The 16,084-nt window shown below is 42.1% G+C and overlaps 2 protein-coding genes across 4 annotated transcripts; one reads left to right on the top strand and one right to left on the bottom strand.

Annotated features, from left to right (window-relative positions):
* Nucleotides 1–575: 575 nt before the first annotated feature.
* Nucleotides 576–10,300, top strand: phaf1 (phagosome assembly factor 1). Of its 3 annotated transcripts, none has more exons than XM_014149034.3 (16): nt 576–1,622; nt 1,788–1,870; nt 1,988–2,071; nt 2,169–2,212; nt 3,523–3,602; nt 3,717–3,811; nt 4,337–4,434; nt 4,691–4,803; nt 5,488–5,621; nt 5,760–5,843; nt 5,961–6,043; nt 6,243–6,286; nt 6,409–6,458; nt 6,640–6,698; nt 6,816–6,888; nt 7,000–10,300. In XM_014149034.3, the coding sequence occupies exons 1-16, from the start codon at nt 1,559–1,561 to the stop codon at nt 7,087–7,089; spliced, it is 1,278 nt and encodes a 425-aa protein (XP_014004509.1). In that variant the 5' UTR covers nt 576–1,558; the 3' UTR covers nt 7,090–10,300. The 3 variants fall into 3 exon arrangements, with proteins under 3 accessions (XP_014004509.1, XP_014004510.1, XP_014004511.1); XM_014149035.3 differs by having other exon boundaries at nt 6,412–6,458; XM_014149036.3 differs by having other exon boundaries at nt 4,370–4,434.
* Nucleotides 10,301–10,626: 326 nt separating this feature from the next.
* LOC106573724 (UDP-GlcNAc:betaGal beta-1,3-N-acetylglucosaminyltransferase 9) lies at nt 10,627–16,041 on the bottom strand. Its single transcript, XM_014149033.3, has 2 exons — nt 15,776–16,041; nt 10,627–13,929 (listed from the first exon to the last, which is right to left on the bottom strand). Exon 2 carries the CDS (start codon nt 13,581–13,583, stop codon nt 12,222–12,224), a length of 1,362 nt encoding a protein of 453 aa, XP_014004508.1. The 5' UTR covers nt 13,584–13,929; nt 15,776–16,041; the 3' UTR covers nt 10,627–12,221.
* Nucleotides 16,042–16,084: the final 43 nt, after the last annotated feature.

Raw genomic sequence — 16,084 nt, forward strand, 5'->3', positions numbered from 1 at the left:
ATAATTTAAAGGCTGTCTGCCTCTCTTTGAGGTTCTTTTGTCCTATGAATAATTACTATGGTCAACAAGTTGCTAGTCTCAGGTCTAGCCAGGTCTATGTGTGCTCTGAATTTGAATGCAGATAATCTTTCAAGTATGGCATTGTTCAGTCACAAGACTCTGAAGTTTGTAAACACGTGAGATGGTAAACAGAACTCATCACATGAGTCAGTCACTCATAACAGGCAACCTTACAACCATGAACTACCAGCAAACATGATACCAGTGCACCATGAATAGGTATGCTCATTGAAGTCAGCATAATAAGGATTTAAGTCAAATAGTTTAGTTTTATACTGTATCTGAATATTAATGAGTAGCACTTAAATTGTACAATGTATATAGCCTGGCCATAGACAAGTTTTTGATTAGCATACAGTTTGATTAGAAATGATTAGTGTTAATTGCACTAATTATAGAAATGTGCAAACATAGACATGTTCACATAGATATTATAGCCTATAATTTAAACATGATAAGCGAGATATTTTGAAGAAATATGTTGGTCAGCTGACCAGGAAGTGGCTGTTTCCTCACGACACACAGGAAGTTGAATAATCAGCTGATAGTGGTGGTGTTTTGTTGGAAGTTGCGGTTGTTTGTGAAGTGTTTATATTCCTTTCTCTTCAATTCACGACAAAGACACAACAAACGAAAAAAGGAATTCGATGGACATTTAATTATTAATGATGTTATGAAAATTAGCTAAGTGACTCACTGTTACAATTTCAACTCATAGCTAGCTAGATTGCTGTTGAATCCTCGGGAAGAAAGAAAACAGCAACGTAACGTCAGTCAACGGGTTTGAGACGTTCTTTGTTTTTGTTTTGTCAGACAGAATTGCAGTATTTGGTTTCTTCTTTTTGAACATTGTTTTATATTTATTTAGAATTGTGCGTGGATTTTGATTACAATAACTATACAGGAGAGCTAGCTAGCATAGCTACAAGTCGCCGATAATTGTTGTCAAGCTGCTGAGTTGTCTAATCAGAAGCGAGACAACAGAGCTGTTTACATAGTGACGAGTGTGGAAAGATTTCAGACTAGCTAGGTAGTTGTGGTGTGATCGTCATTTGCACATCACTCGGTTAGCTCAACTGCGACCTGTTGGTAGAGTTACATGTCAGCCACCAACCTGTAATTCTCAGTTAGCGTTGTGTGTAATTTAGCAGGTTTGTTGCGCAATTCCTGTATGCCAACGTTGTCATCAAGGATCGCTGGTCCAAAAGTATGGTAACAGCAGTGTGTCGTAACTAAGTTTTGGAGTGTCTTGACCTCTGAGAAGGTGTCATTTGTCCCACTGTCAATATATTTCAGGGTGTTTTATGTAAACCCTTATTGTGTATGCCTATAAATTAAGTATTATTTTATTGTGTTAATAACTTAATGTTGTGTACAAACCGTGCAATTGAAAAGGAGTGATTTAAGAAGAGAAGGATCAGGCAGTCTAATATTAAAGAACGGTCCAGTTCTGGCACAGGCACAGAACCTCGTTGAAAATCCTTCTCCCTACTTGCCAATGCTGGATCTGGAAGTTGTTCCTGAAAGATCTTTAGGACATGAGCAATGGGAATTCGCATTAGGTACGTGACTCAGAAGATAATAGGTTATTTGGTATTTCTTCAATCGACCACACACCTTAAACTAATATGCATGTTTTCCCTGTCCGTTATTTTTCATATTTGTTTGTAATTTGTAAATGCGGACTAAATCTATCTCTAATCTATTCCATCTTTTTTTTGTCACAGGGATGCCATTGGCCCAGGCCATTTCCATTTTACAGAAACACTGCCGCATCATCAAGAATGTCCAGGTTCTCTACAGTGAACAAGTAAGAGATGAGATGACTGCTCTTTGATATGATGTAGGGTGTGGGCTGTCAGATTAATGTGACAGATTCTTGATTGACTGTGCCCTGTAATTACATGTTATCTTTCTGTGTTTCTAGACGCCACTCAGTCATGACCTCATACTCAACTTGACTCAGGATGGAATTAAACTGTTGTTTGATGCCTGTAACCAGAGACTGAAGGTGAGGGAGAGGTGCTCTCGTGGGTCATGACTAGACTTCATTCAGTAAATACTGTATGTTGAACACTAATCACGTCTCTTGTTGCTGTAATGTTTAGGTGATTGAAGTATACGACTTGAGCAAAGTGAAATTGAAATACTGGTGAGTGATCATCTGTTCCTAGTGTGAATACCTGTGTGAGTATTAACACATGTATATGTGAGTGAGATGGGAATTTGTCAGACTGGAATTGTTTGTTTTACTTAGTGAGAATAGTTTGTTTCGCACATTCTTCATCATATGTTGGATGTGGGACTTTGTGCTACTACATATACACTATATATACAAAAGTATGTGAACACCCCTTCAAATTAGTGGCACTTCAAATGAGTGGACTCGGCTATTTCAGCCACACCCGTTGCTGACAGTTGTATAAAATCTAGCACACAGCCATGCAATCGCCATAGAAACACTTTGGCAGTAGAATGGAAGAGCTCAGTGTCTTTCAATGTGGCACCGTCATAGGATGCCACCTTTCCAACAAGTCAGTCTGTCAGATTTCTGCCCAGCTAGAGCTGCCCCGGTCAACTGTAAGTGCTGTTATTGTGAAGTGGAAATAGGAGCCACAACGGCTCAGCTGCGAAGTGGTAGGCCACACAAGCTCACAGAGTGCACCGCCGAGTGCTGAAGCACATAGTGCATAAAAATCGTCGGTCCTCGGTTGCAACACTCACTATCGAGTTCCAAACTGCCTCTGGAAGCACACAAGCCTAAGATCACAATGCCAAGCTTCGGCTGGAGTGGTGTAAAACTCGCCGCCATTGGAGCAGTGGAAACGCATTCTTTGGCGTGATGAATCACGCTTCACCAACTGGCAGTCCGACAGATGAATCTGTATTTGGCGGATGCCAGAAGAACGCTACCTGTCCTACCTGGTTCGGGCTAGGCCCCTTAGTTCCAGTGAAGGGAAATCTGAATGCTACAGCATACAGTGACATTCTACACGATTCTGTGCTTCCAACTTTGTGGCAACAGTTTGGGGAAGGCCCTTTCCTGTTTCATCATGACAATGCCCCCGTGCACAAAGCGAGGTCCATACAGAAATGGTTTGTTGAGATCGGTGTGGAAGAACTTGACTGGCCTGCACAGAGCCCTGACCTTAACTCCATCGAACACCTTTGGGATGAATTGGAACGCCAACTTCGAGCCAGGCCTAAACGCCCAACATCAGTGCCCGACCTCACTAATGCTCTTGTGGCTGAATGGAAGCAAGTCCCCACAGCAATGTTCCAATATTTAGTGGAAAGCCTTGGAGGCTGTTAGAGTGGAGGCTGTTATAGCAGCAAAGGGGGGACCAACTCCATATTAATGCCCATGATTTTGGAATGAGATGTTCGATGAGCAGGTGTCTACATACTTTTGGTAATGTACTGTAATAGTATCTAAGCCTAAATGGTGTCATTGTCTTGCAGTGGAGTACATTTCAACACTCAGGCGATAGCACCCACTATAGAGCAGATTGACCAGTCGTTTGGCGCCACACACCCTGGAGGTAAGGGAAAGACACTTACCTCACCAATCAGCAGATACAACTTCTTATTGATAGTACTGTAGAATGCTGCAAGGTAGGCTTGTTGTGTTTGACCATGTTTTCCTCACTCCACAGTATACAATGCTGCAGAGCAACTGTTCCACTTGAACTTTCGGGGACTCTCCTTCTCCTTCCAGCTTGACTCATGGAATGAAGCTCCCAAGTATGAGGTGAGACTATTACCTGTTCCTGTTATATTTATCCCTAGTATGCTGTTTTTATCTGACTGGCTGTCTAATTGCCTTATAAACCCTGTTTGACATACAGGATCTGCCACACTGCAAATGTATTCTGTAACTTGCTCTTCTTGTTGTACCCTTAATAGTTTCCCTCGTCTATTTTTCATAATTTACTTTACCTGGCTGACAACCCCTAATAGACTTTGTTAACCAGATAAAGTAGTAGTCTTTTTGGCTTGGATTATTTGTTAGATAATGAAAACCCCTGTGCTTCATTTTGACCCCATGGCAATTAACAATAGAGCTGTGTGATGCATGAGTATTTGGTTTTGAAGCATTTGTTTTTGTATTTCCAGCATTATCAATCTGCCCAAAAATTGCTTAGTATGTTATTTTTTGTGAAAATGCATTGTTACAGTATAAAGCTGTTGATGTGAGTGCTTGTCTCTCTATATGTTGAATGTGAGCTGTTGAAATGCACACGCCAATCTACTCCCAGTTGTTTTGCTTTGACAGCCTAACTTTGCCCATGGCTTGGCCTCCCTGCAGATTCCGCACGGGGCCACAGTGAAACGGATGTACATCTATACTGGGAACAATCTACAGGACACCAAGTAAGAACATAATGTATTCACAAGCACACCTGGAATAATGGTTGAGCATGGCAAGTTTATGGGGAGATGGAGGAAGCAGGTGGAGTATAAGGTGAAGGGGAAGATACTGTGTATTTGGTGAGCTTGTTTACTCCAATGGAAATGCTTCAACTAACACTATCTTCTTTGAATATGGTTAGGTTTAAAAGTATTGCGAGATGTGTGATCTTGGATTGCAGAAAAATACATGACTGTGACTCACTCTGTCGCTCCTCAGGGCTCCAGTGATGCCCCTTGCCTGTTTCCTTGGCAACGTGTATGCAGAGTGTGTGGATGTGCTGAAGAATGGTGCGGGACCACTTGGTCTGAGACTTCGCATCCTCACTGCAGGTACATAGCAAAGGGACATCTCAACCCACTCATGTCTATGAGTACAACACCATCAGAACTGTGGAATTGAAGCTAATTCTGTTCAGGTTGATATTCATTTTGAGGCTCTCTGAACACATGCCACTGACGGGACTGGAGGATGTAGGTGTTCTCTTCCCGTAGCTCAATCCATCCACAATTCTAATTGGATCAGGCTAGTCTTCTCTTCCTTCCTTGAATTAATTCCTTCCTCCAGCTCTGTTGTTAGGACTGTAATAGAGCCTCCTGCTGGAGCTACAGAATAGTGCTTTCCTGCAAGTCCCTCAGTTCCAACACGTTCCATGCTCTCTCCAGTCCATATGTAAAGCCCTGCTGATCTCATCGCCAGATATCACCTCTGACAGGCCCCTCCCCTGGAGAGGCTGAGCTAAGCAAATAACCTACAGGAGGAGCCATGTACACTATGTACTTGTACTCTACGCCCTTTAGTAGATGGGAACAGGGCTATCAAAATATGTAAGTCATCTGAAAGTCTCTTGGAATCCCTCATCCAGTGTTTAGACGTGTGTCTTTTGACCAGCTGTTTTTGTTGTCTCCGGTTTGATGTATTATATACATTGGTAATGAAATGATGTGCTCCAACAGTTTTGCAACATCAGGTCATATTCAGCTTGGATAATGAGTGTACTCGTGTCCTGTTGTCAGGCTGTGGGCCGGGGGTGATGGCTGATGCCAAGGTGCGTGCTGTGGAGAGGAACATCTACTTTGGAGACTCCTGTCAAGATGTGCTGAGCGCTCTGGGCTCGCCACACAAGGTCTTCTACAAGTCAGAGGACAAGGTATGGCCCTTAACTCTCTTCCCTGTCTCCCTCTTTTACCCTCACCCCATTTTCTCAGACTTGACTTGCTGCTCTCAGTTGATATGACCCTCTCTGTTTATAAACAAGCTGTCTTCATGTTTTGGTTTCCTGTTTCAGATGAAGATCCACTCTCCGTCGCCTCACAAGCAGGTCCCGTCCAAATGCAATGACTACTTCTTCAACTACTTCACCCTGGGGGTGGTAGGTCTTGGTGTTATATGGGTGGTGGGTAAAGAGAGGGCTTGTCTTTTTTATGTTGACATTAAAGCTCAATGTACAGTTTTGACCTCTGATTGTTTCCTCTTCCTGTCGTTCCAGGACATACTCTTTGATTCCACCACACACCTGGTGAAGAAGTTTGTCCTTCATACCAACTTCCCTGGTCATTACAATTTCAACATGTAAGTCTCTCTGCCTCGGTTAAGACTGGCACTTTATTGGCCCTTGGCTGAAATATACAATGTTCAGACATATGATTCATTTGAATGAATGATTTGCAGTAGAGCCATAAGAGGCTATTAACTCTTTAGTGGTTGAAGTAATGTAGTCGCAGGACTGCAGTGCAACCGCTCAGTAACATGTCAAATCTCTCAATACTAGATATCATCGATGCGATTTCAAGATTCCACTTGTCATTAAGAAAGGTGAGTTTCTAATCAGCTTTTGTATTGTATTTCCTGAGTTTTTGGTTCTCCTTTTGTACTCTGCCTGTCTCCTCTCTGACCTCTGTCAAGTCTCCTCATGTAATCCTGTCTGTGTCTTTCAGAAGCTGCTGATGCTCAGTGGGAGGACTGCATCCTTACTACCTACAGCAAGGTCAGACATGCCTGACCTGCTCAGTCTTTGCCTAACTGAATGTTTTCCTACAACATACTGTATATTTTTGATAAAGAGTTGTGAAAAACACCACACAAGCAACTATGTTTTATCTTTATAGGTATCTGTGACTTTAGAGAAGGTTTGTTCTCCTGACTGACTATGGTTGTGTCTCCCTTAGTGGGATCAGATTCAGGAGCTTCTTGGACACCCCATGGAGAAGCCTGTCGTGCTCCACAGGTAAGAGATGCCTGGGTTAGAATATACATGACTACTTTCCGATGAACTGTTTTCACTGTACAACTGACTGCTGGCTCTGCAGTTACCAAAAAGGTGTTAATTTTTTCTGTTTCACAGGTCATCCTCGGCAAATAATACCAATCCGTTCGGCTCTACATTCTGTTTTGGATTACAGCGAATGATCTTTGAGGTACGAACTTGGTGTGTCTCCTGAGTCGTGAGTGATGATGGCATTAGGATGAGTAGTACAAAGGCCTGTATGTAAACTCTGTGTCCTAACTGTGCAAACTTGTCATCCCAGGTGATGCAGAACAACCACATAGCTTCAGTGACTCTGTACGGCGCCCCCAGACCCAACAGCCGGGCCCGAGCCGAGGCCAGCGCCCACTGAACAGCATCCTACTGCCAACCCAGGCCCGGCCTGAGGGCTGTCTCTCCCCTCCTCCAGTCCACGCCACAGCATCCCTAGGCTGATCAGAGCAGTGTACTCTGTCTCACTCAATCTCTCACCCACTGCCATGTTCACACCAGAGAGGACCCATCTGCCCCACTGTGACGGGCACCTCATCCAGAGGCCTGCTAGGAGCCTTACGTCAGCCTTCATCCCACCCCCCTCCCCCCCTCTGACTCACCCTGTCCCAATGGTCTTCATCATCAGAACACTCATTAGATGTGTTGGCAGTGTTTCATCAATGCACATTTGTATGCCGGCGTGTACAAACACATGCTCACCTGCATACACAAATGAGCACCTGCGTGCATGTTACAGTTTTTTAAATGACTTAATACATGCTTGACATGCACACATATATCAGAAACTGATACCAAAAGCATTTCAATCCTTTCTCCACTATATGTTCATGTTACCGGTTCATTTACATGCATATGGATGCAGGCTCATCTCATATCTGCAGCACTAGCATAACAAGTACACCGTTACATACACAGACAGTTACAGAAACAAACATGCATGCACACAGACACAAACAATTGCATGAATAGAGAAGTTGTTGTTTTTAAAAGAAGAGTGGTAAAAGATGACAAGCACAAACTGGCCTCCCCATGGAGGGTCCTAGTGCTCTGCATGCTTTGAGGGGGAACTGTCTTGGCACATGATCAAACACAGACACACGTATACTGGTCCACATACACCACACACACATTCATACACTCATGCCATGAACAAGTCCTCAGCATAAGCCACCACCTATTGCAAGGCCGTAAATCACTAACTGCATTTGTAGTTAGTTTTGTGTTAATTTGCCAGGACCGATGGAAACATTTGTAGTTCGTTAGTTTGTTTTGTGTTTATTTGCCAGGACCGATGGAAACATTTGCACTAAGATACACCCTATTTACTTTCCTGTTGTTTCCTATCCAATGAGGAGTATTGTGCATTTTATTTCTATTAGTGAGGAAATGCTCCAGCTCCTCTATCCCGCGACTGACTTCCTTTCCTTCCACATGTACACTGTCCACTGCTACCCCTGTCTTTACAGCCTTCCTCCCCATGCTATCTCATGATTTCTCTCTTTCCCCCTCCATCTCTCTCTCTCTCTTCACAGCAGATACCTAAATGAATCCCTCAGATTTACTTCATCATTGCTATCATTCTTAATTTTAAAAAAGTGTTAAATTGCCAAAAGTTTTGCCAAAGATGGTTCAGCATGTTTTAAGTTATCCAGACATTTTAGTTTGGCAAAATTTGACCTTTTGCTCAGAAGAGCAGACATTCCCTCCTAAACAATATTTTTCTTTTATTGTAGGCCCCTGACCCATAATCTTAATCTCTCCAAAGTACTTGTTGAGTATATAATCTTTATTATTCGTGCTTTTTAATGCAGATATTTTTATCATCCAGTTTTTAGTCTCCTGAGACTTCTCCCTATGTGTAGCAGGTAGATTTGGGACTATGTGCAGCAGCAGTCTCTTCTGGTGTTTGTACAGATTTGTAAATAGTGTGCTCTTTTCTTTTGTCATTTTAAGCTAATGGTACATTGTGGGTCTGAATTGTTTTAAGGTCAGAGCACACACCAGACGTGACACTTGTATTACTTAGGAATTCTGTTTGATGTCTCTCTCTTCCTAGTGGAGACAACAGTGGCGCTCCTAAGCCCTGGGCCTGGAGGGTTCATTCATCTCTCTAGTTCAGCTTTAACCACTTAGTACTAGAGACAGATGCTGAAGATGGGCTAAAGCCGAGACAAGGAGGGGTTACTGTTGGATAGGGAAGGGAGCCCTGTACAGTCTGATGTTTAGAACCCCTGGATGTGTGTGTGATCAGTGTTACAGTGGGTTGATAATGTTCTGGTGCTAGATCAGAGGTGTGACTGAGACTTATAAGTGTGTGTCCTCCTCTCATCTTGTGTATCTATCTGCCATCATGTCAGCCCCAGTCAGACCAGCCCTCCAGGCCTCAGCTTAACAGCGTGTGATGCAGGCTTATTACATGGGCATTGTTCATTCTGTTACGTTGACTTGTTTCATGAGTTGCAATGAAAAAAAAACCTGTACTGTTGTTTTTAATTTTATCCCTTGCTTTGTGCAAGTTGAATAAAAAAAAAAAAGAAGAAAAGAAAAAGGTAGAATGGCTTGTTAACGTTGTGCCTCATCTCCCACCAAGCCTGTCTCGACTTCTCTCTGTAAATTAAACTAGGCTATAGAACTGCATTGTGTATGACTTGAGCATGAAAAGTTAACATGGTTGGCTGACTGTCACCCATAGTCATCATTGTCCTCTTGCTCCAGAAAACATAGCAGTAAAGAGTAGATTAAAGACTTGGGTCACTATTCAATCTGTATCGCTGAAGTGTTACATCTAGCACGATAAATGTAAAGGTCATTCATTTTCAATTACTCTAACTCAACTTTCTCGATACGTATTGAATAGAGCCCTTGATGTAAAGGTCCTGAGCTCAGTCATGAAGGGCATCGCTGTCATCCTCATCACATATCCCCCTGGTATTCTGATTGGAAGATTTGCACAGTACACAATACATTGTTTTGTCTGGTCTTATGTTCTCGTTGCTGGACACAGAAACATGTATATCACTCTGAACATCTCACAGCAAGACAATGGTTATAACATCAGTTTGAGCACCCACTGGCCAGCCCTTCATGACCTGAGATGGATACACAGACTGGTTGTGTTGGAATTCAAATACAATGCACACATAGCTTTGAGCGAGAAAACAACTGCAACACCACCAATGTTGCGGGGATGTTTCTGGAATGTTACTGCTGAGAGTGAGTAGCTAGTGTGCTGGGCTGTGCTTGCCCAATCTCAGGTGGACATATCAGATATTTTTTTAATGCCAGGAGCAAGTGAATGCTTAATTTTCATCAGCTGGTTTTAGCTATTTTATTTCCTCTGAGGTAATCCTATTTTTCCATTGGAATGAATGAATGGTTCTCCTTAAGATTGTAATTATAAATGGACAACTTCAGTTTAGTGCAATACTTGTATTAATTATATGTATTGTCTCCCTTTATATTGTGTGTTATCTTCCTCCCCCAAAGTAATTATTTTTGGTGGATTCAGTACAGTTAACCCATTTCTGGAAATGGAAATTATCCTTAATTAAACTTGTGAATCAAATTCATTGGAATGTGGTGTTTTATATTTTGGATACCTTTACTTCTGTACAATAAAGAACATGTATAGATCAACATTATCAAGCATGTCATAGAAAGCAATAACCATTATAATCACAACGGTCTGCTTAAAGCTTGCACAATGCTTCCCACTGAAACGATGCAAGATTGCTGTGATAAATTTAGATGAGCTCCTCATTACATCTACTGAAACTCAACATTTATAATTTTATAACACTGCTCATTATGAATTCTGTTAATGAAACATAATCCTGTTACCGTGTGTACAAAAAGGATATGAACAAATGGATGTAATAAATATGGCAAAAAAAGATTTGTTTTATTTATTTATTAAGAGCAAGAAAAAGCAGCACATGCAGTTTTTCCACCAGGGACAATTTCAGTGTTAACAGATTGCTTTCTATTTTCATATCAACAGCATATAGTGTAAAGAAAGCATTTGGACTACAGCTGGAGGTATAGCTGAACATACAAGTTTAAAAAGGAACACCATGTATGATTTCTGATTATCACAAGTATTGTAAATGATAGCACACCACCCACCCACTCATGTTCAGGCTTTACTCTGACCTTTGGTTTGTTGCTTGGTGATTGTCGTCTTCAGTGTGTCTAATTATGAACTAAAAAAAAAGAGGTGCTGTGCACATAACATTGATGAAGGTGTGAACTGTTTGTGTTCATACCTCTGCTGGAACATTTCTAGGAAAGTTCCCCCAGAGTGTTGAACTATATAATGAGGTCCTTTGGGGACTTCCTACCACAGCTACAGTTATTTTTTTATTTAACCTTTATTTAATTAGGCAAGTCAGTTAAGAACTAATTGTTATTTACAATGACGGCCTACCAAAAGGCAAAAGGCCTCCTGCGGGGACGGGGGCCTGGGATTAAAAAAATAAAGAAAATACAATATAAATATAGGACAAAACACACACCACTACATAGAGACCTAAGACAACAACATAACAAGGCAGCAACACATGACACACAGAATGGTAGCAACACAACATAACAACATGGTAGCCACATAAAACATGGTACAAACATTATTGGGTACAGATAACAGCACAAAGGGCAAGAAGGTAGAGACAACAATACATCACACTAAGCAGCCACAACTGTCAGTAACAGTGTTCATGATTGAGTCTTTGAATGAAGAGATGGAGATAAAACTGTCCAGTTTGAGTGTTTGTTGCAGCTCGTTCCAGTCGCTAGCTGCAGTGAACTGAAAAGAGGAGTGACCCAGGGATGTGTTTGCTTTGGGGACCTTAAACAGAATGTGACTGGCAGAACGGGTGTTGTTTGTGGAGGATGAGGGCTGCAGTAGATATCTCAGATAGGGGGGAGTGAGGCCTAAGAGGGTTTTATAAATAAGCATCAACCAGTGGGTCTTGCGACAGGTGTACAGAGATGACCAGTTTACAGAGGAGTATAGAGTGCAGTGATGTGTCCTATACAGTTGATGCATTGAGCTTTACCTCCCCTAACTTCCCTTTCAAGTCTACGTACAGGTGTAATATGATGTGTTATCACACACAAAGATTCATAATTGACAACACTGTAGCGTACATTCAATTTCACAAAATCAACCTGGCACATGCTTCAGTCAATATTGACCTTATTGAGGCTCTGTGCAATAAAATAAATAAATGGATTCAGTCACACTGTACTTAAATGGAGCAGGGATATTGTAAACATTACCACCAGTATACAGACTGGTTTTACATCCAGGATGTTAATGAAAAAGATAACAGGATTTTTGTCTTAGAAAAAGGGTACATTTACAATGGCTGTAAACTTAAGCAAAAACCACTGTATTGCCTCAAATTAACTACCAAACATTCAATCACAGCTTCCATATCCCAATGGCTTTCACAGTGTAGTCCCTCTGATCAACCTAAACCAAACCCCTCAATGCTTTACAAACACTTTAACATCATAGTCCTGTTCCACTGTAATCTCTGAGTCCTTCTGTCCTGTTGTCCCGAGTACCTTGCCCCTTGACTTGAAGTGCCACAGGGTCGGGGCCAGTTTACTGTGGCAGCTCAGTTGGGGGTCATGCAGCAGGTTCCACATGAGCCAGATCTGTGGCACTGTCAGGCTGTGTACCACCATCAGCTCCCTGTAGAAACAAGGGTCAAACACCTGGAGGTGGGGAGCAGCAGAGGGACGCACAATGCCAAATGTACGAAAACCCTCATGGTGTGACGGTTTCACTCCAATTCTCTGTAAGCACATGCCTAAGAACACATCGTCGATGGGGAATAGTTCTACCTGCTGACAAGCTTCACTCAGCCGCCTGGCGGTGTGACCAGACATCACAAAGCCTCCCCCTCCTGCATATGACGGATACATCGTCTGGCAGTACACAACCTCAGGCACAAAGTACTTGCTGCTGCGCCGGCGGATGGGGTGGGCGTGGTGGATGATGTCACCCACAAAGAGGTCCTTATCAGGCTTCTGACCCTTCACCATCTCCAGAATGTTCTCTATATTCACATAGACATCAGTGTCACCTTTGAAGATGAACTGGACGTTGGAGCAGCTGTCATTCACCCACTGGAGGAAGTGGGTCTCTTTAAGTGTCAAGTTAAAAAATGTGTCATCAAAGTCCCAGAGGAGAATGTCCCCAAAGGTGTGGCTCTCGTAGGCAAGGAGCCGGTCCCATAAAGGCAGGGCTGTCTTGTTCCTGGGTACACCAAGGAGGAATACAGTCTTTACTGTCTGCCCATCCTGGAACACACCCTCTCTTCCCCAGGTGTGCCGCACTACCTGCCTCCTTTCAAAGTCTGCCACTACTGACTTGATAGCAATGAGCATGTAGGGCTCGCCTGAACACTTCCCTGGCTGGTCCATCAGCAGTATGAAGTCCCGGTTGTCCTTATCCCTCAGGTAACCCTCAAAGTCAAAAGGTGGTCGTGTGGGTAAAACCGGAACAGCCTTTGTCCCGTCATCTTTCTTTGACTTAGATTTGGTCTTGGCCTGAGGTTTGGATTTAGACTGAAGTTTGGACTTGGGATGTGTCTGAGACTTAGAATGGGACTGACGTGCAGACTGGCACTTTGTCTTGTCTGGGGGCATAGAAGGGACCCGTTTAGTTACATGGCTCTCTGGTGGGGGCCCTAAAAGAGCGCGGGAACTTGTACAGCCCTGCTCTAAGTGCCAGGTGTCCCAGGTGGAAGTGAAGCCTTGATGGGCATACAACATCAGACAGAGTAGCCCCAGCATGAGCAGGGTGCACAGAACATCTCCATTTATATAAATTCTCCTCATTGTGTCCCACTGAACCTATTTCCCTCTGATTTTATTTACCACTCTTTTCCGATTGATCTTTATTTTCCTCTCCCTCAGGATCTCAGAGCAGAAAGCGCCACACAGCATCCTGTGAGGATTGCCCAATACTGATCATCCATGCAAAGGTTTTCTGGATGATTTCCAACCGGATTGTTTCCATTCATTGAGTCAACATAATGACAGGGAACAGTTATGACCATGAGCTCCTGCCGATTTATTCTCCGTAACCCAACACTCTGCAGTCTTGATGTTTCTCCTGCGGTATGTGAGGGGTTTTCCCTTTAGTCCATGACACTCATTCCATCTCATCAGCAGGATCTGCTCCCTTGATATGACGATAAATCACATGAGAAATAAACATAAAAGGAGAGGAACAAAAGTACATTTTACTTTTATATTTAGTTATTTACATTGTATAATTTCTTTTCTGTTTTTCATTGAAGTTATTATTAATAAATGATCTCTGCAGTTGCAATCCTTCAAACTAATTTCCCCAAATTCCCAGAACTATTTGCAAGAATGTTTGCAAGAATCAATCTTCCTATAGCAGACACGCCCCCCCTACGGTTTCCCGATTACGATTGAATTTAGGTTTAGGAGTGTTTTAATGATGCATATTTTGTACAACAGCCGAAGCTGTAACATGTGTTTACCAAAACAACATGCAGAGAGAACATTCACTAATTGCGTCTGAGGCATATGTCGATTCTGATACGCTCGCAAGAAAGGCAGCGCTGCTCTCGGATCAGTATTCTCCCTTTCAAATCTTACCTACAGATCAGCTCCTAGAGAGATGTCACCTATGGCTACAAATATTGCGGCAGCTTATTCTAATGCTTACCCTATAATAATGCACTAAATCAAGATTTGCCACATCATTAAATATATTGAGGCAAAAATTACAGACAGTGACGTACAAATAGCAAAATAAAACTAAATTGAATAAACATGACATTCATTTTAATAAATTTGAAAAACAACATATTGGTATACGTAGCCGAATACAGACACCGCGGTTTTCATTTAATCATATTTTTATCCTTCGCTTGTTAGTAACAATTGCAAAGAAATTGGAAACCTTGTATTTGTAGTCACAGTCTCTTTAAAGTTATTGGTAGTCACAGAAAGACAAATAAACATCTGGATTTTGTTTAGCGGAGATCTTCTGTGTATAAAGTGAGGCGGAAGGACAAAAAAAACATCTAACGGACGACACACTTAGCTGTTCTTCGAGTGGTCTGAGGCAGTCGTTAAATAACGAGCGTTTTCAAGAGTAACTTTACTGATGGATGGTTTTGGGAAACGGATTTGACGATGTTCCTACGAAAGTTCTAACGATTAATTTAGCCTTAAAATACGTTTGGGAAAACGGGCCCAGACCATCTCCCAGTTGTCTACCATTCAAATGACACCTCAGAAAAAGCAATGGAAAAACGTGATTCCCTAAAAACACGCCACTTTCGAAACAGCTACCACCGGAAGTGACTTTTTCGTAGCAGGTTGAGAGAATTTATGAAGCTGGTTAGGAGAAATAACGTAGCAGGTTAGGATAATTAGGTTAAGGTTAGGAAAGTGGGTAAGGTTAGGGTTAGATAAAACGCTCTCCTAACCTGCTACAAAAAGTCACTTCTGCAGCTGTGCTCCATCGAAGTGGGGTGTTTTTAGAATAAAATGTTCCAAAACATTTCGAAGAATGACAACATTGACATTTTCTCTTATAGGACGTAGCCCCAAATTTGGCAAATTCGCTATAGGAGGGGGGCGTGTCGGACCTTATGTTAAGCTGTACATAAGATTCCTAAATAGAAAAGCATGTCCTGTATTCATTAGAACATAGTGTTCCTAACGTAATGTTCATATTAATATCTTTCCTAAATGTAACTATTGGTTAACCATGCAATTTATAACTTGCAAAAATGCATCTTTGAACAAAACAACAAAACGTATTTTACGCATTTTGCGTCAGCAAAACTGACATACATGCGTTTACCCTCAAAGGAATAATTGTGTTGCATATATTATATATCCTACCATGACGCATTACATTTACATGTAATTGCCAGACTCTGTTGCATATTTGCATATCACAGGGAGACCTATATTGAATAACCGCGTTTGTATTGTAATCAGTATGTGTACAAAGTATCCTGCACATCAGTCATCATACTTACCACGACAGATTAAAGTCACCAAAGCAATTATATAGCGCCACTGCCAAACCCGGGAACATCTGGTTTCTGTATGAAATCTGCAGTCTCAGACTGTAGGAAAGCTGGGGTCCAACCTGGGTCCAACATAAACGAGGTTTAAAATTGAGAGAAAAACACATTAAATGAATACAGACGTACTTGGTTTGGAGGCTCTGTAAGAAGGAGTTAACTTTTGGAGAAATGTGCAAAACTGGCACGATACCGTTTTAACGGTGTTCTTTACACTGGCCACGTGACACGTGTGGGAGTCGCTGGTTCAGCGGTGCTCCA

The sequence above is a fragment of the Salmo salar genome, chromosome 16, assembly GCF_965601325.2.
Source record: "Salmo salar chromosome 16, fSalSal1, whole genome shotgun sequence".
NCBI classification, from domain to species: domain Eukaryota; kingdom Metazoa; phylum Chordata; class Actinopteri; order Salmoniformes; family Salmonidae; genus Salmo; species Salmo salar.

Coding starts and splice junctions, on each gene's coding strand:
- phaf1 (XM_014149034.3), top strand. CDS start 1,559: ATGCTGGATCTGGAAGTTGTTCCTGAAAGATCTTTAGGACATGAGCAA. Junction 6,287..6,408: donor TCCACTTGTCATTAAGAAAG/GTGAGTTTCTAA, acceptor TGTGTCTTTCAG/AAGCTGCTGATGCTCAGTGG. Junction 6,459..6,639: donor TCCTTACTACCTACAGCAAG/GTCAGACATGCC, acceptor TGTCTCCCTTAG/TGGGATCAGATTCAGGAGCT.
- LOC106573724 (XM_014149033.3), bottom strand. CDS start 13,583: ATGAGGAGAATTTATATAAATGGAGATGTTCTGTGCACCCTGCTCATG.